This window comes from Vombatus ursinus, unplaced genomic scaffold (genome assembly GCF_900497805.2).
Source record: "Vombatus ursinus unplaced genomic scaffold, bare-nosed wombat genome assembly UNPS02012122.1, whole genome shotgun sequence".
NCBI lineage: Eukaryota > Metazoa > Chordata > Mammalia > Diprotodontia > Vombatidae > Vombatus > Vombatus ursinus.
Window position 1 is genome coordinate 51,612 of NW_020951900.1, and position 23,431 is coordinate 75,042.

The following is a 23,431-nucleotide window of genomic DNA, read 5'->3' on the forward strand; positions in this document are numbered from 1 at the left end:
TTAGCCTTTTTCCCAAAATACAGTGGAGATATTTTCAAATAGATGAAACTTTTGGAGAAACCCAAAGCAGAACACATGAAAGAACAATCACACCAAATGAAACCAAAGAATCAGATTTAGCGGCAAACTGCCGGGACACCAACACTGGCAAGCTAGGCAGGCTTGGGGTCTCTGACAGGACAAGCAGGAAGAGAGCACCTGTGGGGCATTTTTCTTTAAAAAATTAAGGCTTGCTTTCATAGGTCATGTCCTTTTCAGGTCAACTTGAGGTCCAGAGACATTCTTGTAGCAGGGGGCATCAGTGGCCCCCACAGTCCATTACAATGGGAGTTTTACGAAGGACATTCCTCACAACACCCCTGTGAGGTAGGTCATGAAAGCACTATTATTGCTATTTTGCAGATGAGGAAACTGAGTCTCAGAGAGGCGAAGTGACCTGAGCATATCCGTCTAGGTTCAGAGGCAGGATTCATACCCAGTCCCCTGGATCCAAGTCCTTCATTCTTCCCACTACACCATACTGATTTTCCTAGACCCAGGCAATAATAAACAATAGAAATGAGGTCAGAAGCCAGTTACATTCTGTGATCTTCAACTTCAGGTTCTGACTTTGAAGGAAAAAAAATCTAAAACCATCCAACTGAATTTTTCCATCTGATTTTCCTACTAGTTCATGTTAAATGTTGAAAAGTTGTTTATATATGTGGATTTGGGGCAGGAGGTTGGGTTCTGTTGTCTTCAAGATAACCACAAGGCATCCTTTATTCCAAAAGAAATTTTAATGTAAGATATGTTACGCTAACAGAAAAGATGATTTTTAAAAGATACTCAAAGCCTGAGGATTGCATTTCCCAGTTATTCCAAAAATAACATTCTTCTCTGCTACTCAATGGCATCATGGAAAATTTGGCAGTACTTTCTGCTTAGAACTACTTGTGCTGTGGGAAATGATTTTTCTGCCCTCAGCTGGACTGAAAACACAACCTCTGAGACTTAGCTTTTCACCTTCTCAAGAGGCCTATTCTCCAGCTGGAGTTCATGAGGTAAATCATCTCTATGACAACCAAACATGAGGTCACAAAGAGGAAGGATACTAGGCAGGACCAGGGGAAATTCAAAGAAACAAAGATCTTGTAAACACTGAGAGATCGAAGAAGAAAGAGAAAGGCAGGCTCCACGTGCACTCACATGCACACACACAGGCACACACGCACTCACAGACACTCTCCCCACCACCTTCAGTATTTTTACAGGCACAAATGTCTTAGAATATACCCCGATAACATACAGTTCACTAAGAATCATCAGCAGCATTTTAACCCAACAGCCAAGTAACAGCACTAAGATTCTCTATCTCAAGAGCAAGACATCCATAGCTACAGTCTATAGAGAATATCATCCTCCATCACGAGCAGAGTAACTAAAGTCATGTTGTAGGCTTCGGGTAACAGCAATGTCAAGGTGGCAATTCCTGGAGTCTAGGAGACCCCCAAAAGGCACCAGATCACAAAGGTCCCATCTCTCCTGTCCAGACAGCTTATCTGATCACATAACAAAGCAGGCAATGAGAGCGTCAGATCAAACAAAGCTTTCCTCTGGGCTTCCTTGTCTCCCCCCCCAATGAAATTGTTCTTGCCCCACATTTGCAGCTGGGTGGCTGTGCAGGGGTTCACTTGCCTGCTTTGTTACTTGGCTGGCTTGCTTCTCTGTAAAGTGCCGGTGCTGGCTGATTCTGTGAAATAGCTCTCCCCCTTCCATCATCTCCATTACAATTAGGAGTCGAGCCCTGTTTGAAAGCATTTGATTTTTGTTAAAGTGAAAAAAAAAAAAAAACAACAACTAGACATCAAGTTGTTGACCTAACGATGCACATTTCACACGTGGGAAGTGCTCCGCCCTTCTATCCATTTTTAAATACTGCTGGTTCAATTGTGAGCTGTCTCTCTCCCCTTCCCCTGGTTCTACCAACCAGACCCTACAACGCCACACAACATTAGGCCAGCTAAGACAGTCTAAGAAACTAGAATGGAAGCAACTCACTTGTTTTGAGGTCCCTGAAGACTTTTTTATATCTTGAACAGACTCTTGACTTCCTCAGGATTTAAGATGGGGGAAGATCTTGTAAGCGGAGCACTTAATAAATATTGTGTGGTATTTGGATGGAACCCAAGATCCAATGTTATAGTGCTTGGAGGTACATCAGAGAGCACCTAGTCCAACACTCTCACTTTACTGATGAAGAAACTGAGGCTGACATAAGCAGATTAAGTGACTTGCCCAAGGTCACACAGCCAAGCATCAGTGAAACCTGAACCCAGGTCCACTGAATTCAAAGGAAGTGATCTTAACACTGTACCACGGAATTATAATGAAAAACATTGTCACCGTCTCCCCTTTCTCCCCCCACCCCCCAAAAATGTGCTTTTGGAGGCATATAATGGTAATATTACTGATTCTGTATCATTAAAATCTGCTCATCTTTTTTTCACCTAGTCCCCAATGGAATACACATTATGTATGTGCAACATGAGGTTACAGACAGGTATGATCTGTGGTCATGGAACAAAGGCCTGGTGGGAAACAGACCAACTACAATCCTGTCTTCACTGGTACCAAACCACTGAGCTACTCAACCACAGAGATCATCTCCCAAGAAAACAAGATTCAACCAGAAACCGCCTTGGCCCACTACAGCTACTAAAAGCAAAGAGTCAAACATTCCCCTCAAAAGTCCCCAAGAAGATTCCTCCTATTTTGGCCACCTCTTCTCAATATGAAGGCTTCATATCTAAATGTTGCTGGCTTCCAAAAGCTTTCACCAATGCCTCCGTATAAAGCAGGACCATTCGGTTTTTCATCTATATTTACCCCAGAAGGCCCATGTCATTCTTTATTTTCAAAGTAATGTAGTGTTGCTTGTTACAAATGGTGAGGAAGGCGACCTGTGCTGGACAACACGAGACAGTGACTTTACAAAAAGTGGAAATTTATGCTCAACTTCCATTCCAGTAACTGGGTTTTTTATGGCCAGGTCAACTTTCAAGATTTTACCTTAAACACCACTGAGCTGAGAAATGGGAAGCAAGTGTTCCATCGTTCCCGAGCACCTTACCTTGGGCTGGACTCATGAGGAAACTGCACACTGTTAGCGTATACTTCAATAATCTGCACAATATTTGGGTGTGTTGCACACATCATGTGCAGACGTACCTTAAAGAGAAAAGAGGTGAGGTAACATCCAGGGGGTTTTGCAAATGCTTTCCTTCCAAACTTTCAGGGTCCTGGGCTGTGCAAAGAGCCCAGTGGAATGAGAAGGAAGCATGTTCCAGGAAAATAAGCCCAACCCCTGGGACTGACAAAAGGGTTTTTTCTGAATAAAAAGGGAAAACTGGGTCTCAAGGAAATCCTCTAATGATAGAGTCTGAAGTTAGATTTGGAAGGGAATGTAAGAGAAACCTCCCCTGGCTGTCACTGCAGCTAAGATGAGGCGGACAGCTGCAGGGTCAAAGGTCCCAGCTACTCACACACGCTCTTTCTGCGCAATTTCCATGAACCAAGTCCCCAGATTAACGGACTTTGTACCTTACTGGCTAATGGAAAAACGAACTGAATAGTAACAATCAGCCTTGGGCAAGGCCTTACTTAGTTCAATAAGTCACTGCTTCTTATTCAAGAGATTCCTGTGCATGCAATCTTTGCCATAAGGTAGTAGTCCAAGCAATAAGGAAAAAAAAAGAAGACATTCAAGGCCTATGAAATCAGCCTCACAACACCATGTAGACTTGACTTCAACACTCCTAAGAAGCCAAATACACACTGTCAATGTCATTCCCCCCAAAGCATCACGCTCAGGAGTTGTGTGCCCTCTGCTCACTACTGCTCCGGCTTCCCCCACGTCTCCCCTGCCCCTACTCATGCACAGAGCTCTGAATTCATCCATCCCCAGCCTCCAAACCCAATCTCTAAGTGAGCAGACAATGGAGCCAGTATGAATGCTTCAGAGATCAAGGACCATACAGACTCAAAGAAGGTTGAGAGGCTGTTCTCAAGAGTTGTGCCCAAAAGGAAGTGTGTGCCCGTTGTGTGCTAGTTGGCACTACTTCAACAATACCTTCAAGAAAGTTTAAATTATGAGCTGAGGAAGGGAGGAAGACAGCAGTGAAGCCCCAGATGTGAAATTCCAAACCACGCTTTCTCTGAGTCTAAATGAAATTCTCTCGTGTGTGTTTATGTCACTTTAGAAAGGCAAAATGTCAAATATTTGTCCATCTTAAAGGTAATCAAGGAGGAAAAAGAACTGTTTCTACAAATGAACATGGAGAAAAGAAAAAAGGAAGGAAAGAGAAAGACACAAATCATACCTCATTCCGAGCTTTTGGACGATCAAGAAGAATTTTCAGTGCAAACCGTTCTTGGGTAGATTTTTTCACACAGACCCTGTTATGGGGGGAAGGGGGATGTGGTCAGAGATCACATTAGAAAGAAAACTCTGCCCTTTATCTAAAGATCTGCATATAAACTACATAAACATTCCCAAGTCATTATCCTCCTCTAAAAAGATTGGCCAAACAATTCTTCCCTATCCAGTGAACACAGAATGGACCGGCGCCTCTGGAGAGAAGTCTATCTAAGCCAGTGATAGTCTGACCAGGACTCTAGCTCCTACATAACACTCTCACAATAGATGCTGCAGGGCATACAAGTGGTTCTTTTGGCTAAAGCTCTGAAAACATGGCTCCATAAACTTAACTCCCCATACCACTGCTCTAAAGCTCTATCAGTGTAAAACACATTTGAGTGAAATACAGAAACTTTGGAATTTATTTCTAAGTGTACAAAAAACTTTAAAAAAGTTGTACTGTCATTCTACATGGTAATTTTAAGTTATTTTCAAATCCGGCTGCACATTGGTTCACATGGGACATCCTGACTCCAAGAACATTCCAAACATCCCTTATCAGGACAATGTTACCACATTTCTTGCATGGCAAAATTGTTATGCACTAAGTTAATATAATCACTGCAAGTTACATATCAATAAGGAATCGATGTCACAAAATGATTTGTATCATCTAAAAAAAAAGGGGATAGAAAGGTGGAAAGTCAACATCTGATTTAAAATCAATCTTCTAACATCCATTTCTAAAGCAGACATTCAAATGCATAGTGTCTTACCTAACTGGACCACTAATTCCAGCTCCCAATTTCTGAGTCCAATTAATATTGTATTCCTCTAAAATGGAGGTCTCCTATTAAAATAAAAAGGGGGAGAGAGGGAGGAGGAAACAAAGAATTAGTCCCTCAGTTAAGATTCAGAATAGGCCTCACACAGATTCTTGCACATGATACATATTTAATCAAATAAATGTTTGCTGAATAAAATAATTCAGCTGAGATCACAAAGATGCCCCTTTCACTTACTGTCTCAGTTGAAAAGAAACTATGACATACCTCTGGCAGTGGTCTGATGTACAATGTTAATCACTGAAAACTTAGTCACCTTGTTTGGGATAGGGTTTACCCCCAAAAAAAGAAGAACCAAAATAAAAGGCTTTCTACAAAGCATGCAAAATAATGATGATAACTAAATAACTTTTGTTTAGATACATTTTTTAAAAATAACTTCAACAATTGCTTTAAATCACTATTTAAAACAACTCTGAGGTACTACCTCACACCTATTTGGCTAATATGATAGAAAATGAAAATAACCAATGTTGGAAAAGATGTGGGAAAAGTGGAACACTAACGCATTACTGATGGAGTTGTGAGCTGATTCGACCATCCTGGAGAGCAATTTGGAACTAAAAGGGCAAAAAAAAGTACAAACTCTTTGTCCTAGCAATAGTAGTACTAAGTCTGCGTCTCAAAGAGATTAAAAAAAAAAAAAAAAGGCAAAAGACCTACATGTACAAAAATATTTATAGCAGCTATTTTTGTGGTGGCAAAGAGTTGGAAATCGAGGGGATGCCCATTAACTGGGGAATGGATGAACAAACTGTGGTCTATGATTGTGATGAAATATTAAATTAATGTTAAAAATTGTTTTGACATGTAATCAGGAAAAAAAATTTTAATACTTCAATTTAGTTACAAAACTGCTAAGAGGGGCTCTTAATATGGGGGTTAGTAAACTCTTTTTTAAATATTTTAATACGTGCATTTCGATATAATTGGTTTCCCTTATAATCCTATGTATTTTATTCTATGTCCTTAAAAACATTCTGAGAAGGGGTCCACAGGCTGCCAAAGTCAGTCAGTCATCAAATTTTTATTAGATGTCCACAACGTGCTTGCTAAGTGCTCAGTATACAAAGAAAGGCAAAAGATAGTCCCTGTTCTCAAGGAACTCACAGTCTAATGGAGGGGGCAACAAGCAAATAACAATGCACAAGTAAGATAGAATCAGGACCAACTGGAGATAATCAACAGAGAGAAGGCACTAGCATTACGAGGCATTGTAGAAGATGAGATTTCAGCTGGGACTTGGAGGAAGCCAGGGAAGCCAGGAGATGGAGATGAGGAGGGAGTGAATTCCAAGCATGGGGGAAAGCTAGTGAAAATGCTCATGTCCAGTGTCTTGGATTGTCGAATACATCGGGGGGCATATGGTGTAGGAAGACTGGAAAGGTAGGAAGGGGACAGGCTGTGAAGGGCTCTGAACCTTAAAGGATGTTAACCTGGATCCTGGAGGTGATGTGAAGCTATCAGAGTTTACTGAATAGGGAGTCTATACGGTCAGACAAGAATGGACTGGATTGGGGACAGACTTGAAGCAGGGAGATCAACCAGAAGGTCATTCGTTACAATAGCCAAACATGAGGTTTTAAGCGCCTGTATCAGGAGAGTTGGAGGAGGGACAGGAAGGCATCAGTGAGAGATACTACAAAGGCAGAATCAACAGGACTTGGCAAAAGACTGGATTTGGGAGGTGAGAGAGAGAGGAGTAGAAGATGACACCTGGCTTGCAAGCCTAGATAATCAGAGCGATGATAGTGCCCACCACAATAATAAGAAAACGAGGAAGAAGGACGACTTTGGGAGAAAAGATAATGACTTCAGTTCTGGATGTGTTGAATTTCAGATGGCTACAGGACATTCAGCTCAAGCTGCAGAAGAGGCAAGAGGCTGGAGGACAGGAAAGATTACAGTTGGATAAGTAGATCTGGAAATAATCATTGGAAATTCTGAAGAGAATCTCAGTTGAATGATGAAACAAGAAACAAGACTGCAGAGTAAAGCTAGTGAGACGGAAAGTAGAGGCATTGAATTCATGGGTCCTTGATTTAAAACAAAACAAAATGAAAAAACAAGTTAAGAACCCATGAAATAACTTGTTCCTGGAAATTTAAGAAAGAAGAGTCTATTACATAATGCCACATAAAAGAAAATAAAGCGTGGAAGAGGGAAACATGCTACTAACCAAAATAAATAAGTCAGATAAGAAAGTCCAAATAAAAGTCTTAGTGCTAACTAAAAACAAACATCTTCTAAATCCTCAACAGCACTACTCTGATTAAGAGGCTTATGTCGTTATCAGTCATCAGCCATCTTCTTGGCCCAGAATCATGCCTTACAGTCGGACCAAAGAATGATACAGAAATACTCCCCAATAACTGTAAAAAAACAAGGAAAGACCAAAAAATTGTTCATTCATTTTTAACAAATATTTACTAAGTATATACTACACGCCATCAGGGGATGTGGAGAGAAATTCTCTGACTTCAAGCTGCTTTCATTGCACTGGGAGACAGGTCACCTAAGTAGATGATGAATAAATAAAGATAATTTAAGGCAAGTGAAAGCACAGCACTAGCAGCTGGAGAGATAAGGAAAGGTCTTTTGTAGGAAATGGCACCTAAGCTGAGCCTTGAAGAAAGTTAGAGATTCCAAGAGGTCGCAGTGAGGAGAGAAAGCATTCTTACCCACAAACATGAGGCTAGAATTAAATTTCCCCAACTGACAAATGGGCAAAGGATATAAACAGGAAGTTTTGAGAGGAAGAAATCTAAGCTATCAATAGCCATGTGAAAAAATGCTCCTAATCACTAATAATTAGAAAAATGCAAATTCAAGCAACTCTGAGGTTCCACCTTATGACCCCTCAGATTGGCAAAGCTGACAGAAAGGGAAAGTGACAAACGCTGACGGGGCTGAAGAAAAACAGGGGCATTACTGCAACGATGGTGGTGAAGCTATGAAATATCCCAGCCATTCTGGAAAGCAGTCGGATGCCTACAAATGCCTAGAAAGTTACCAACCTGTGCATAGCTTTGACCCAGCAATATTACTATAACCCCAAAAGATCAAAGTAAGAGAAAAGACTCGTATGTGCTAAAATACTGCACACATTAACAACAGCACTGTTATAATGATGATCATGTTTTCTAATGATAATGATACTATAGCACTTTTAGACTGTAAAACACTGTACATATGTTATCTCATTTGATTCTCATAACAACCCTGGGAGGTAGGTGCTATTACGATCCCAATTTTACAGACAAGGAAACTGAGGCTGAGAGATGTGAAGCCACTTACCCAGCGTCCCACAGCTAGTGTCTGGTCTAGATTTGAACTCAGGTTTTTCTGCGTCCAGGTTCAGCACTCTTACCCGCTGTACCCTGAGCTGCCCTTGACACATCACAAAGACAACTTTGAATGTCTTAGGAACTGTAATCATCGAAACAAACAACTACCACTCCAGAGGACAAACGATGAAGCAAGTTCCCCACCTCCTGACAGAGAGATCATGGGCTCAGGATGAACACTGAGACATCTTTTGGGGGGCATGCACATTGCAGGAATTTGTTTTGCTCTGACTATGCATATTTGTTAGAAGCTTTGCCTTTCCTTTTTTTTTTTCCAAGGGGGAACAAAGGGGAAGGGGGAAAGGTAGATTTCTGCTCACCAAGGAAAGTAATTTAATTTTCAAAATGTAATAATTTTCAAAAAAGCACTAAACAAACTCCTTTTGGAGAGTTGTCTGAAAAGTCTACCACTATACTTGTACCTAAGGGTAAAAGTAACTGCTCCTCTTCTAGACCTTCCCAAATCCCAGATCTCCTCCCTTAATTTTCTCAAATAGCTTTCCTCCACTAAGTAGTACAGCTTTATTAATACTTCCATGAATACTACCCATGTTGAAGACAAGTCTAAATCCTAGTACACCAAAGAGGAAATAGTTCAACATCCTAACGTTAGACTGATTATAACTGACACGTTTACTCACAAAACTCAAAGCCAGAAGTGAAAAGTGGGAAGGGATCTTACTAGGAAGAAAGGGTTCCTGACAATCAATCAATCAACAAGCATTTATTGAAGACCAACTACATGCCAACTAATAGGCTTACAAAGACACAAATGAAAAGGGCCTTGCACTCAAGTATCTTACGTTTGAATAAAGGAGAATGAATAAACATCCATACAAGACACAGAGTAAATCAATCAACAGGCATTTACTAAGCACTTATTACTATGTGCCAGGCAAAGCCCAGGAGATCATAATCTAACAAGACAGACAAAAACTACATCGGCTCAGCAGACAGAGCGCTAAATCTGGATTCGTGAAAACTTGAGTTCAAAGCCAGCTTCTGCCATTCACTAGCTATGTGACCCTGCGCAAGTCACTTAACTGGTCTGCCTCACTTTCCTCATCTGTAAAATGAGGATAATAATAACACTGACCTCCCTGGGTTGTTGTAATGAGGAGAGGAGAAGGGAAGGAAAGGGGTAGAGAGGGGAAGGAGAAATGAATGACAGACAGATAAATGTAAAGCACCTTGAAAATCTGAAAGCACTAAATAAATGCCAGCTATTTTAGTAACAGCCAATTTGAGACAGAGGGCACTAACAGTCCTGGTGATCAAGAAAGACTTCACATAGAAGAGCGTGCTTAAGCCGCATCCCGAAGGAAGAGAGGGATTCTGTGAGGCAGAGGTGAGGAAGAAGTGCAGGCCAGGCCCCAAGAGCAGTCATTACAAAAGCATCTTTTTTGGGCATGTTGATGTGTTTTGCTGAACTGCAAAGGGGGTGCCATTCTGGCTGCTGGAGAGACCAGGAAAAGCCTCTGGCAGAAGGTGGCCTTTGAGTGGAGTCTTAAAGACAGCCGAGATGAGGAGCGAGAGCATTCCAGGCCTGGAGGCCAGTGAGTGCAAAGGCATGGAGCATCCTGGGAGAAGAACAGCAAGTAAGCCAGTACGGCCAGACTGTAGTGAGCGTGAAGAGGAGCAATGTGTCTGAGGGCTGAGAAGGTAGAAAAGGGCCGGGCTGTTCAGAGCTTTAAATATCACACAAAGGAGTGTCTATTTGATGCCAGAAGGCACAGGGAGCCATTAGTGAGTTACCAGACCAAACCTAGGCCTTCGGAAAATCACTTTGGGAGATATCTGGACGAAGGACTACAGTGAGGAGCACATCTGAAGCAAGGAGGCCGATGAGAAGACCACTGGGATAGCCCAGGTCGGTGCAGATAAGGGCCCCAACTAGAACAGTGGCTATGTGAGGGGAGACAAGGGCATTTATCTGAGAGATGCTATGAAGGCAAAATGGGTAAGATTTGACAAATGAGTGGAAAGATGGAATGAGAAAGAAACAGGAATAACAACACGCCTGGCTGAAGATCCGGATGCCAGGTGGTACCCTTAACAGTGACAGGGAAGTTCAGAAGAAGACTGTTTGAGGTAAAATCTATTTTGGGCACGCTGGGTTTGAAATGCCTATTGAACAGGCAGCCAGCTGCAGAGGTGGGACTAGGGCTCAAGGAAGAAACTAAGGCTGGACGTACAGATTTCAGCAGCAGCAGCACAGAAGTGAGAGTATGTAAAGAAAAGAGAAGAGTGTCCAGCACAGAGCCTTGGAGAATACTCAGTCAGTCAGTAGTTTTCTGATTCAATTCAATAACCATTTGGTGCTTAATAACGTAAATGCCAGGCACTGTGCAAGGCACTGGGGATACAAATAAGAAAAAGAAAAGCCAGTCCTGGCCCTCAAGGAGCTTACTATCTAATGGGGGAAGAGAGCCACAAAAGGAAGCTGGAAAGGGGGGAGGGGGCGTCCAGGGGGTGGCTGGCCGGCCTCAGGGCATCTTAGTCTGGGGAGCTGAAACCAAGTGAGCTGCTGCTGGAAAGCAAGGAAGCTGGAAGGTCCACGTGCTGCCTTCTAGAAAGGAAAGCTCTGGGAGGAAGCTGGTACTCTGCCCCAGCCCTCCAATCCAAGGGGAGAGGAGGCCAAGGGAGGTCAAAAGGAGTTAAGTATTCAAAGCTGAGGTAACAGTATGGTGAAGAGATTTTTTTCATGAAGATCCAGCAAAGGAGGATGAGAGAGAATAGTCAGGCAGGCCAAGATCCAAGAGACAGCAGTGTCTCAAAAACCCAGAGAGGAGTGAGAACCCAAGAGAATGCGATCAAGTGTCAAATGCTGCAGAGAAGACAAGAAGGATGAGAACTGAAAAAAGGCCATTCTATTGACAACAACAAGAATACCAGTAACTTTGTTTTTTGTTTTAATTTATTTTTAGTTTTTGACAATTACTTCCACATGCTTTTGAGTTTTAAATTTTTCTCCCCCTCCTTTCCCGCCTCCCTCCCCAAGACAGTGAGCAATCTGATATGGACTCTGCATATACATTTCATTAAACATATTTCCACATCAGTCACATTGTGAAGAGGAATTAGAACCAAAGGAAAAAATCACAAGAAAGAAGAAACCAAAAAAAGAAAGAAAATAGTGTGCTTCGATCTGCACTCAAACTCCATAATTCTTTCTTTGGATGCAGATAGCATTTTCCATCATGAGGCCTCTGGAGATGTCTTAGATTCTTGCATTGCTGAGAAGGGTTAAGTCTATCAAAGTTGGTCATTGCACAACATGGCTGTTACTGTGTACCACGTTCTCCTGGTTCTGCTCACTTCACTCAGCAGCAGTCCATACAAGTCTTTCCAGGTTTTTCTTAAGTCTGCCTGTTCATCATTTCTTACAGCACAGTTAAACCTCCATCACAATCATATACCACAACTTGTTCAGCCATTCCCCAATTGACGGGCATCCCCTCAATTTCCAATTCTTTGCCACCACAGAAAGAGCTGCTATAAATATTTTTGTACATGTGGGTCCTTTTCCCATTTGTATGATCTCTTTGGGATATAGCCCTAGAAGTGATATTGCTGGGTCAAAGGGTATGTACATTTTTATAGCCTTTTGGGCATAGTTCCAAATTGCTCTTCAAAACGGTTGGATCATTTCACAACTCCACCAATAATGCATTAGTGTTCCAATTTTTCCACATCTTCTCCAACATTTACCATTTTCCTGTTTTGTCATGTTGGCCAACCTGATAGGTGTGATGTGGTGCCTCAGAATTGTTTTGATTTGTATTTCTCTAATCAATAGGAATTTAGAGTATTTTTTCATATGACTATAGATGGCTTTAATTTCTTCATCTCAAAACTGCCTGTTCATATCCTTTGACCATTTATCAATTTGAGAATGACTTGGAATATCGGTAACTTTGGAAAACCGGTAACTTTGGAAAGAGTAGGTGCATTGAATGATGAAGATGGTAGACAGATTATAGAGGGTTTAGAAGAGAAAGGAGAGTGAGCAGAGGCACTTGGTATTTTTGAGTGCTATGTTTTCTCCCCCAGAAACAGCTAGGTGGCATAGAATGCTGGACCTGGAGTCAAGAAGACCTGAGTTCAAATCTTAACTCAGACATTTACTAGCTTTGTGACCTTGGGCAAATCATTTAACCTCTGTCTTAAATTCAGTTTCCTCATCTATAAATAGCAGGACCCACCTCCCAGGATTGTTGTGAGGATCAAAGGAGATAATATCTGGAAAGTGTTTTGCAAACCTTAAAGTGCTCATATAAACGCTAGCTGTTGTCCCTATTATTATCATCATTGTCGTCACCATCATTATTATGGTATTTATCTAGAGAGAGAAGAAGCATAGGCCAATAGCTAGTGGAGAAGGGTAGGACCGAGTGAGGGTTTTTTAAGGATAACAGAGACATGGGCATATCTGTAGGCAGAAAGAAAGGAGTCGGTTGACAGGGAAAGAGTGAAGATAAGAAAAAGGGTAGCAATACTAGCAGTGAAAATTGCTGGAAAAGACCAGAAAGAATGGGATTAAAGAACTTTGTAGGAGAGCTGGTCTTGGTAAGGAGAAGGGCCATTCTTCATCAGAGATTAGAGTGAAGGAGGAGATAATGGGGGATGATGTCAGGAGGATATGAGATAGAGGACAAAGAGAACAGGTAGCTTTTAGAAAATGGCCTCAATTTTTTTCAGTGAAATATGAGGTAAAGTTCTCAGCTGAGAGAGTCGGGGGAGGAGACCTGGGAAAAGATCAAGAGGTTTAGAACAGCCATTGGGGTGAGTGGGATACAAAACTGATTAGGAGGAACAGAAGGACCACCTCGATGCAGTAAGTGAGCAGTCTGATAACAGATTTGTAGTGCAGCCGATCAGCATAGCTCTTCGAATTCCTCTAGCTCCACTCAGTTGCATATGAAGAGCAAAGGAGGTAAAGATCATCCAGGGTAGCACTTTGGTAAGGCAGGACTGGTGACTAGGACAAGGGAGTAAAGATTAGAAGATAACATAAAGTTGAACTGTTGACCTGACCCCAGTCAAGACAAGAGGGAGGAGAATATGGTCAGTACGGTAGGGAGCTAGCAGAGTACTGAGAGGTGAAGGAATTGGAAGTCACAGCGAGGACAATCAACAGCTTTAGGGAATATAAGGAAGAGGTTATATACAATATGAAAAATAGAATTTTGGAACACCTGTGGGAAATAACAAGATGATGAGTATGACCATCCTGTGTGTAAGCTGAGGTAGCGTAGAGGAAGTCATGGATGCTAAGTAGCCTGAGGACCTCAGATACTGGGGTACTTGAGGGAACATGAACATGTATGTTGAAGTCCCCTTCAAATTGACAAGGACCAAAGGTGGGGTAGAAAGAAAGACCATAAACAGTAGTACTAAGTTTACCAAGGAAAATGTGAATGGTTGAACTTGGCTGTGAAGGTCTTCAGATGCCAAACAGAAATTTGCATTTAGTCCTGTAGGTAGTATGGAGCCACCAGACCTTCTTGCCTAGAGAAGCAACACTGATCAACCAACAAGGCCCTACTTTATTCCAATTTGATTCCTGTATATGTGGAATAGAAAGCAAAATGACATTTCCTGAGCTCAAAGAGCTTACTTTTTATTAGGGGAGAAAACAGGCAAACCTAAGTACATACAAAATTGACACGAGGTGATTTTTAGGAAAGAACGAGCTGAAGAAATCAACAAAGTTCTGATGAAGAAAAAAGTGCCACTCAAGTTAAATTTTGAAAAAAGCGAAGGACTCTGAGAGGCAGAAGTCTAAAGGGCTTACATTCTAGGCACAGGGGACAGACAGCACGTACCCAAAGCATGGAAATGAGAGAGAGGGCATCATGTGTGAGAAGGAGCAAAATCACCAGTTTGGCTGGGCGGGAGATCTCTGAAGGGGAGTGACCTTGAGAAGGTTGGGGTCAGATTGGGAAGAGACTTCCGTGTCAAACACAGAAATTGTATTTGGTCCTTTCGGGCCATCTTCGACTTCTCGCTCTCATTCAGCCCACGTATTCAAACTACTGCCAAATCTTGTCATTTCTATCTCCACGACACCTCTCACTTATGTCCTTGCCACTCACAGCCAACACCCTATTTTAAGTCCTGATCTCTCATCCAGACTCTCAATAACTCCCTGATTGACATCCCTGCCTCAAGTCTTTCCTACACAGCCAACTGTGATTTTCCTAAAGCATGAGTCTGAACATTTCAACCATACTACCTTCGTCACCATTCCCAACACATCACACTTTATCTCCCATTTCTGTGCCTCTGAACTGGCTGTCCTCCTCACCTGGAAGACAATCCTTCCTCACCTCTGTCTCTTATATTCCCTGATTTCCCTCAAGATTCAGCTCAATAATAATAACAATAACAGCCAATAAAAAGTTAACATTTACATGGCAATTTAAGGTCTGCAAAACTCTTTGCAAATATTATCTTATTATATCCTCACAACAACTCTGGAAAGTAAGTGTTATCATCCTTGTTTAATAGATGAGGAGACTAAGGCAACCAGGTTAAGGGCCTGGCCAATAGTCACACAGCTAGTAGGTATCTGAGGCTGGATTTGAACTCAGGTCTTCTTGACTCTAAGCCCAGCACTCTGTCCACTGCCTTTTGAGCCATCCTTCTGGATGACATCTTTCCTGGTCCCCTCAGATGCTAGATCCTGCCTTCCCCCACCTCCAGTTTACTGGTGTGTATATCTACAGATGTATTTGTATGTACATGCATACTGTCACATTCCAGCTCCACGTGTGAGCTCCTTGAAGGGAGGGGCTATTTCATTCTGGCTCCTGTATCCCCAGCATTTAATACAGTGCCTGGCACATAGCAGTCATCTGATAACTACCTGACTGACTAACCATAGAGATAACAGGTAGGCAGTCAGAGTGAGTACATGGCTTGAGGGAATGACATGATCAGAAGTGTTTTAGAAATACCATTTTTTCAGCTTTGTGCAGGACTGATTGGAGTGGGGAAAGATTTGAAGTAAGGACTCTAAGTAGAAGCTTACTGTGCCCGTCCAGGTGGGAGGTAATACGGGCCTGAATACAAGCAATGGCCATTTGGGGAGAGAGATGGGAACTCCTCCCATGGAAGTGGAAAGGAAATTCTAGATCTGCATTTGGCAAAATACTTGGCAACCATTCGGCAGTTCATTGGATTGGGGTGGGGGACCCCAAGGGCAAGGAAGCTGAGGATGACTCCCTGGGTGTGAACCCCAGGGACTGGAAGGATGGTTGTGCCCTAGACAAAAATAAGAACCTTCTAAAGAGGAGAAAGTTGGAGGATGAAGTTGAGACCACTTGACTAAAATACAAAGTAGATCATGGAATATTTCCCTGGAGATCTTTCCTATAAAGTTCCTATCATCTTCGCCTATGGTGGCCCTAAGGGACTACTTCTTAATAAGCATTTATTTAATCACTACCATGTACCAAGGACTTTGATTTTTTCTTCTTTTCTCAAATTTTATTATATATTTTGTTTTTAACTCACTATATCTCCCACTATGTCCTCCCTCTCCTCCTACCCTTCTCCCTTCCCAGAGGGCCAGAGTAACAAAGAATTTTCAAAAAGTAAAAAACAATTTAGCCCAACTAACCAACATACAGAAAAGGCCTGATGTTATATTCAGTGTCCACACCCATAATCCTTGGCCTCTGAACACAAGGAAGGGCAATGCTTCACATACCTCTTCTCTGTGACCTCACTCAGTCATTACCCTTTGGCCACATTCCATTTCACTTGCTGTGTTGTGGCTGTTCTTGCATTGTTACAGTCACTGTATATATTATTCTCTAGATTCCGCTTACTTCACTTTGCATCAATTCATATGGCTTCCCATGCTTCTCCAGAGTTATTATAGTCATCACTTCTGAGAGTACAATACTATTCCATTACATTCTTGTCTGCAATCTGCTTAGGCTTTCCCCCATTCACCCGCATCTACTTCATTTCCAGTTCTTGGCTACGCTATAAATACTTTGGTGTACGTGGGGCCATTCATTTTGTCAGTGACCTCCCTGAGGTATATGGCTAGCAGCGGAATTTCTGGGCCAAAAGGCATAAACATTTTAAATCACTTTCTTCACATAATTCCAAATTGCCTTCCAGAATGGCTGGTCCAACTCACAAACCCACCAAAAATGCCTTAGTGTGTCCATTCCACAATACCTCTAACGTTGATTATTCCCATTCTTTGTCATCTTTGCCAACTTGCTCAGCATAAAGTAAATCTCTTGGTTGTTTTTAATTACATTTCTCTTATTAGTGATTTGGAGCATCATTTCCTATAGCTGTTCACAATTTAAAATTCTTTTGGTAAGAATGGTTGGTTCATATCCCATGACTACTCTCTATCAGAGAGAAGCTTTGGGTCATATATTCTGGTCAGTCATCTAGATATCTCAGATACCAGCAGTTTTTGAAATAAAGTCCTTTTCCCAGCTGCATTAATTTTGTTCACACACAAGCTTTTCAATTTCATGTATTGAAAATTATCATTTTGCTTTTGGAATCACTTCTCTCGTACTTTTATTGGCTAATAATTTACCCCCTAGCCATAGCTGTGAAAGATTCTGGCTCTGGTTTTCTTCTCATTTTTTATAATATGATCACTAATATTTCCATTGTATATCAATTTTAAGTTTATTATGGTATATGATCTACTTAGATGCTTCATAAAACAAACACTCTGATGCATCTCTGCTCTCACTCATACAGTATACTCTCCAAGCCCATCCAAACCTGTCTAAATCGTTTAGCTCTCAATTAAGTCTATAAAGGCTCCCCAGGGCGTCCTTCTCAGCCCCACCCCCCACAGCATTCAGGCCATAAACTGACAGTGGGACAATCACATGAGCTCAGTTCTGGGCCACAGTGTGGGCTGTTCCCACAATATCTGCACTAAATTCAACACCAATATGGAAAACCCCACACTCTAACCCCAACACCAGCGAGGACAACCAAGCTGTTTAAGGAGGGGTCAAGGCGCCGACATCTAAAATAGACTAGGTCAGGACTCCTGAGCTGATTTCAAAGCTAATCAACTCAAGTAAATAATGTTCTCATTTTAAAAATATTTATTGAGCACCTACTAGGTGTAAAACAAAATGATAGGAAATGTGGAAGAATAAATGTGTAAACCTCAGCACTATAAAAGTTTACACTCTAGTAAAGAAGATATAGCAAAGGCACTAGAATTAAGTATGATTAAGGGAGAACAGGGTAAAGGTCACATGGATGACATGCAGGACTAAAAGAACTCAGAGGAAGGACAGATCAGAGATCTAAGATTCTCTCCACTAGAATGTAGGGGGTATTAGGTATTCTGTGTACTGTGCTATGACACTCTCATTTCATCTTCTCTTCTCCAAGCTCAGTCCTTTCAAGCCCCTCCAAGAGCCCTCAGACAGCACGGACCTGAGGTCCTTCTATCATGTATCACTGCAAAGGCCAACATAGCCCAGTGGACAAAGTTTTGGATTTAGACTCCTACGCCCTGAATTCAAAGTCCACCTCTGCTACACATTTATTCTAATACCTATGTAACCTATCTTAAGGTCTCATGGCCTCCCTTTGTATTGAAAAAGGGTCAGCTTTGAAAGGACCCTCAAAGATGATCAACTCCAAACCATTTCCATGCACAAACTCTCATTTGCAAAGAGCCAAAAAGTGGTCATTCAGCCCAGCTCAAGGATGTCCAGTACCTCCCACGGCAGCCCAGGCTACTACTGGATAGTTCTATTGCCGGGTAAATTCAACTGATGTCAAGACTGAGTTTGCCTTGGCTTCTTACACCCACCATTCCTACTTGTGATCTCTAGTACCAAGCAGAAACAAGTCCTTTTTCCCAGGCTATCCCTTAAAGACAGTTGCTGGCTCTTCCAGTCCTTTCACCTCCAGGGCAAACAGCCCTACTCATCAGGTGGCATAATCTCCTGGCCTTTCCCACTACTACTTATCTTTTTCTTGATGGTTTCCAGTTCATCCCCATGCTTCCTAAACTGTGGCCCCTCAGCCTGAACAGCACCAATGCTGCCCACACCACAAATAAACAAATGCACCAAGATGTTACAGAGCCAAATTTTATGGGAATGATGCTAACTTTTCCAAAATAGCAATTGGTGGTTATTGCAAGAGATTGCCATCAGATAATCTTAACTCCATTAACCCCTAACAACACATTTCTATAGGGTTTTAAGGTTTACAAAACACCAGGTTAGGTAACGCAGGTAGTTTCATTCCCATTTCATTGATGAGAAAACCAGAGGCTCAGAAAGGAGATGTGACTTGACTGCTTCAAAGAGTCACTCAGGGTCAGACTTGGGTCTTCAGGCTTCAAGGTCTGTGCTAGTTTGTGCTGTGCTATCTCTTAGAAGAGGCTGAACACCTGCAAGGCAATGCCTAACAGACAACTCCATTTTGTACCAACAAACTGTATATAACTACTAATAAGCTGTTAATGAAAAAAAGCTGCAAAACATGAAGATTAGAAAATGAGTTTGGGCTGTGCTCAAAAAAAGTTAATTTCCCCGAGTTGAAAATTCTGCCTTTCTAAACTACAGGCCCTATTTACATATCTGAAAACGACAGGCTATGAGGCTTTTAAGTGTACATGCAATTTCTTCCCCTTGGGCCATCTTCACAACAGCATATAATTCAGTTATCCATCTAAAAAAAAAATTCCAATCCCCGAAGAAGGAGAGTAAGATACAACAGAGCAGAAAATAAATTTTAAGCCTTGATGTTTTTTAAAGGCATAGGTCTTCCTCAGTATTCAAACTGCTTCCCAAGCTTCCTTGAAAAGCTGGCACTCCTACTACACCAAGTAGTCTCCAGTACATATTGTCTAAGAGAGGTGACATGACTTAATAGGAAAAAACAGCCTGAAAACCTCGGTTCAAGTTCTGCCTTTGACCCATACTGGTAACATAAGTAACCCTGGCCCAACCGCTGAACCTTTTAGTGTCTCCAAGAATTCAAGGTGCAGAGGTGTTGACCTACATTGGTAATAGGAGTCTCCTCACCTCAGGGCTGCCTATAACAAAGAAGTCCCTTGCCTGGTGCTGAACCCCAAACCGTTGTCTATAAAATACATTAGAATTAAAACTGATACAAGTACTGAACTAGTCACTGGAAGACGACCTTCCAGGGTTCATACCGGAAAGGAAGTCTAAGCTGCCAAAGGAAGTCTGTGCCAGGGAAACACCGAAGAAGAATAAAATACTTTGGACCTGTCACTGACAGATCAAAAGCTCTGGTTTACAAGATGTCAGGAACAAATGATGCACATCAACCTTTTCACCAAAAGTGGCATGACTGCTTCTAGCTTGCTTCTGCTTTGCATAATTAAGCCTTCATAACTCCTAGACATACATCCATCAAAATAACCTTCAGATGTGTCAAAAACAATTTGGCTTGTTTCATTTTAAAAGGAAAAAAAATTCATCAGCAAGCACTGAAGTGCTTCCTGAGTGCCAGGCACTGTGCTAAGCACTGAAGATTCAAAGAAAAAGAAGCCAAAACAGGAAGGGAAAAAAATGGGCTTTAGAAAACTCATTTTATTATGGGCCTTTTAAAAATCCCAGTTTATTTGTCTCTCCCCTAGTAAAGGAAGCAGTAAGTCAGCAAGCACTCTTAGTTCTTTTTAAACAAATTAAAGCAACAGGGGAACCTGCAAAGGTCTGGAGGTCAAACCAAGGACTTTTGGAAGCAGTTTTCAGAAGCACATTTCCTATCTCGAAAGGGAAATCCTATTATTATGTCCATTCATTTTCCAGATGAAGCTCAGAACTGTGCAGGGAGCTAGGACACCGTCAGAGGCAAGAACTGAAGTCTCGATTGTGAGCTCCAAGGTGGAGGCTCAAATTCATCACCTCCCACTGTCTCTGCTCTGCACAGCAGGATTCCCTTTGGAGAGAAATGCTTCAAAGGATCTAAAGTCAGCAAAAAGCAACCAAAATGCTCCCTGAAAACCCCAAAGTAAATGCCTTCCCTGGGACCCACTTCCAGACAGACACGTGCAGACAGTTTCAAGAGAAATAAGCCATAGTTATACAAGACACTTCCCTGCTTGGTCTAATAATCATGTAAGAACCCGAAATTTTATCTGATCATTCATAGTAACATCTTTTTCAAGGAAGGGTTTGGGGTTGTTTGTTTTTTGTTACACTAGTGGAAGGGGGAGAAAGAAGTGCCAAAGTAAGAATGGGAGGCAGGAAATCTAGAGAACGTTACTCCCTCCAGACAGTTACCAGATGCTGGGGCAAAGAGGGACAAAGAAGGGGGGAGGGCTGCTCACCAGGGAAGCAGAAGGGATGGTGGAGGTTGCTGGGGCAGAAGTAGTGGGTAGAAGATAAAGACCGCTGAACTAAGCCTCAGAAATCCTGGGTCTGAATCTCATCTCTGCCCTGAATTAATCTGGGACCACAGCCAGGATGGCTTTCCGCTTCCACATCAATGAAGATGGATTCCAAACAACTACCCTAAAACGTGGTGGAGTGGAAAATCCCGAGGTTCCAAACTCCACTCTGCTCCTTGCCACCTGTTGAGACTTTGGAGGAATTACTTAACCTCCTTAAGCCTGATTTCTTCCCTGTAAAAGAAGAGGGATGGACTAGACAGTATCTAAGCCCTTCCACTCCAAATAAACTTTGGGCAAACATCTTGCCCACTTGATGCCTCAGTTTATCCATCTACAAAATTAGAGCCTTGAACTATAGTCTCAAAGGTTCTTTACAGTTTTAAATTCTATGATGCTGCAACCTCCCAGAGTGGCAGTGAGAAAAGCAGATTTGTAAACCAGAAAGAAAACAGTCTATACTGGAGAATTATACCCACATGCCCAGCCTTGAGCAGGAGAAAGAAGGGAAGGACTGAGGTACGGCGTTGTGAGTAGGAGGACAGAGAGATTAATGGGAGGCACTAAATTTGAGTCAGAAGACCTGGGCTTAAATCTTGGTTCTTTTGCTTACTACCTTTATTTCCTTGGATAAATTCTTTCCCCTGCAAGAGCCTTAATTTCTCCAGGTGTTAAAAGAAGTCAGACTAGAAGATATCTAAGTGCTTCCAATATCTTTTCTCATTTAAACCTCCAAACAACCCTGTGTGATAAGGCAGTATTATCACCATTTGACAGATAAGGAAATTCCCACAGCTATTATCAGAAGCTGTCTTCCCTATATACCAAGTCCAGCACTCCACCCACAAACACCACACTGCCTTATACCGTTGGATAAAACACACCCAAGGACCATCTCTTTAAAAAAAAAAAAGAATTTCGACCCAAACCTTTCTAATCCAAGGTCAGCACCCTGGCCCTGAGTCTCAAGTACTAGGAAGCCTTCTGGAGGGTCAGCCTGACTGATAGCCTTCTTCTAGACAACCTGGAGGAAACTGGAGTTCTCTCTCTAGGCCCCCTTGTCCTTCCACTGAGATGGTAAAAGTAATGATAGCTGGCATTTACATAACTTGAAAGTTTGCAGAACACTTGGTGGCTAGTACATGCACCTAAGCCTAAGTTTCTGTAGGGGGTGATGCTAAGGGAGGTCCCTTTCTTTCCAGCTCTGGAGTTATGGAACTCTGACCCACATAAGAGGATGTTCTAACACATATTACAGTTTCCTAAATGAATTTTATCTCATGGAGCCTTACAACAACCCTATGATGTAGGTACTATTATTATCCCCATTTCACAGAGGAGGAAAGTAAGGCTCAGGGAGGATACAATGACTCCCTCAGGGTCACACAGCTAGTCAATGTCAGGAGGGAGATGAAGCCAAATCCTCTGGCTAGGTGACATGCATCCCTCAGCTCACATACGTCTCATCACCACCCTGTGACCCCTTCTACATGCCACCCTCGCCCCTCACATTTCACAGAGAAGAAAACTGAGGCTCAGGGAGATTAAGAAACCTGTGTGATCCAGGGTCACCCCAGCCTCCTCTCCCTTCTTAGCCAGCCAGTTAAAAAACTGTACAAAAGCCCTTCCTCAGCATTACCTCACTGGATCCCAAGAGGTTGGCCCAGAGGAATCCCATCAAAGCTCTTCTCCGGAATTACTTTGACAGTCTTCCAAGGAGGATACTCCAGTTAGTGTTAGCATCATCATCATCATAGTCTCCATTTCACAGAAAGAGGAAACTGAGGCCCCCAGAGGCACAGTCTCATAGCTAGTTAATATCAAGAGATGGGAATGTGAAGACTGGTCTTCTGACTCTAACAGCTGGATGTCTCAGTGGACAGCTCAGCTGGACCTGGAGCCTGGAAGACCTGAGTTCAAAGCCAACCTCAGCCATTTGTTGTGAGACCATGGGCCAAATCTGCCGGCCTCAGTCTCCCAATCTGTAAAATGGAAATTATAACAGCACTTGAGCCCTAGAATGGCTTGTGAGGATCAAATAAGATTAGTATTTGTAAAGTGCTTAAAGAGATATCTAAAGGCCAGCTGCTGTTACCATTATCACTATTATTGTTATTGTTATTATCATTAGCTCCAGCTCCCCTTTCCCAGCTGCTGACACTGGCCTGTTCCCAACAGCTCATTTGAACTTCACAATGAGGCAGGTACTATTACTACTACTATTCACACAGGGGGAAACTGAGGCTAGAGGAGGCTATAGGGACTCACCGTGGCACTCCAAACTAACTTCTGACTAGAGTCAGAGGAAGAACGCCGGTCGGTCAGTGAGCACTCATTAGGCGCCCACGGTATGTCAAGCCAGACCCTCCGCATCTAAGCCCAGCTCCTTCTCCCCAGGGGCCGACACGGCCTCGCCTGTCAAAGGTGGGCGCGGAGGCTGGGGGAGGGGGGG

At 42.4% G+C, this 23,431-nt stretch overlaps 1 protein-coding gene across 1 annotated transcript in view; it reads right to left on the bottom strand.

The window, feature by feature from the left end:
• The window catches only part of MAPKAPK5 (mitogen-activated protein kinase-activated protein kinase 5), a 49,592-nt gene extending 26,240 nt beyond the window's left edge, over positions 1-23,352 (bottom strand). The window contains exons 1-5 of the mRNA XM_027857399.1: positions 23,248-23,352; positions 5,176-5,249; positions 4,362-4,437; positions 3,113-3,210; positions 1,678-1,786 (exon numbers count right to left, since the gene is read on the bottom strand). Of these exons, the coding sequence (XP_027713200.1) occupies positions 1,678-1,786; positions 3,113-3,210; positions 4,362-4,437; positions 5,176-5,249; positions 23,248-23,352 (462 nt within the window). The remainder of the gene's footprint in view (positions 1-1,677; positions 1,787-3,112; positions 3,211-4,361; positions 4,438-5,175; positions 5,250-23,247) is intronic.
• Positions 23,353-23,431: the final 79 nt, after the last annotated feature.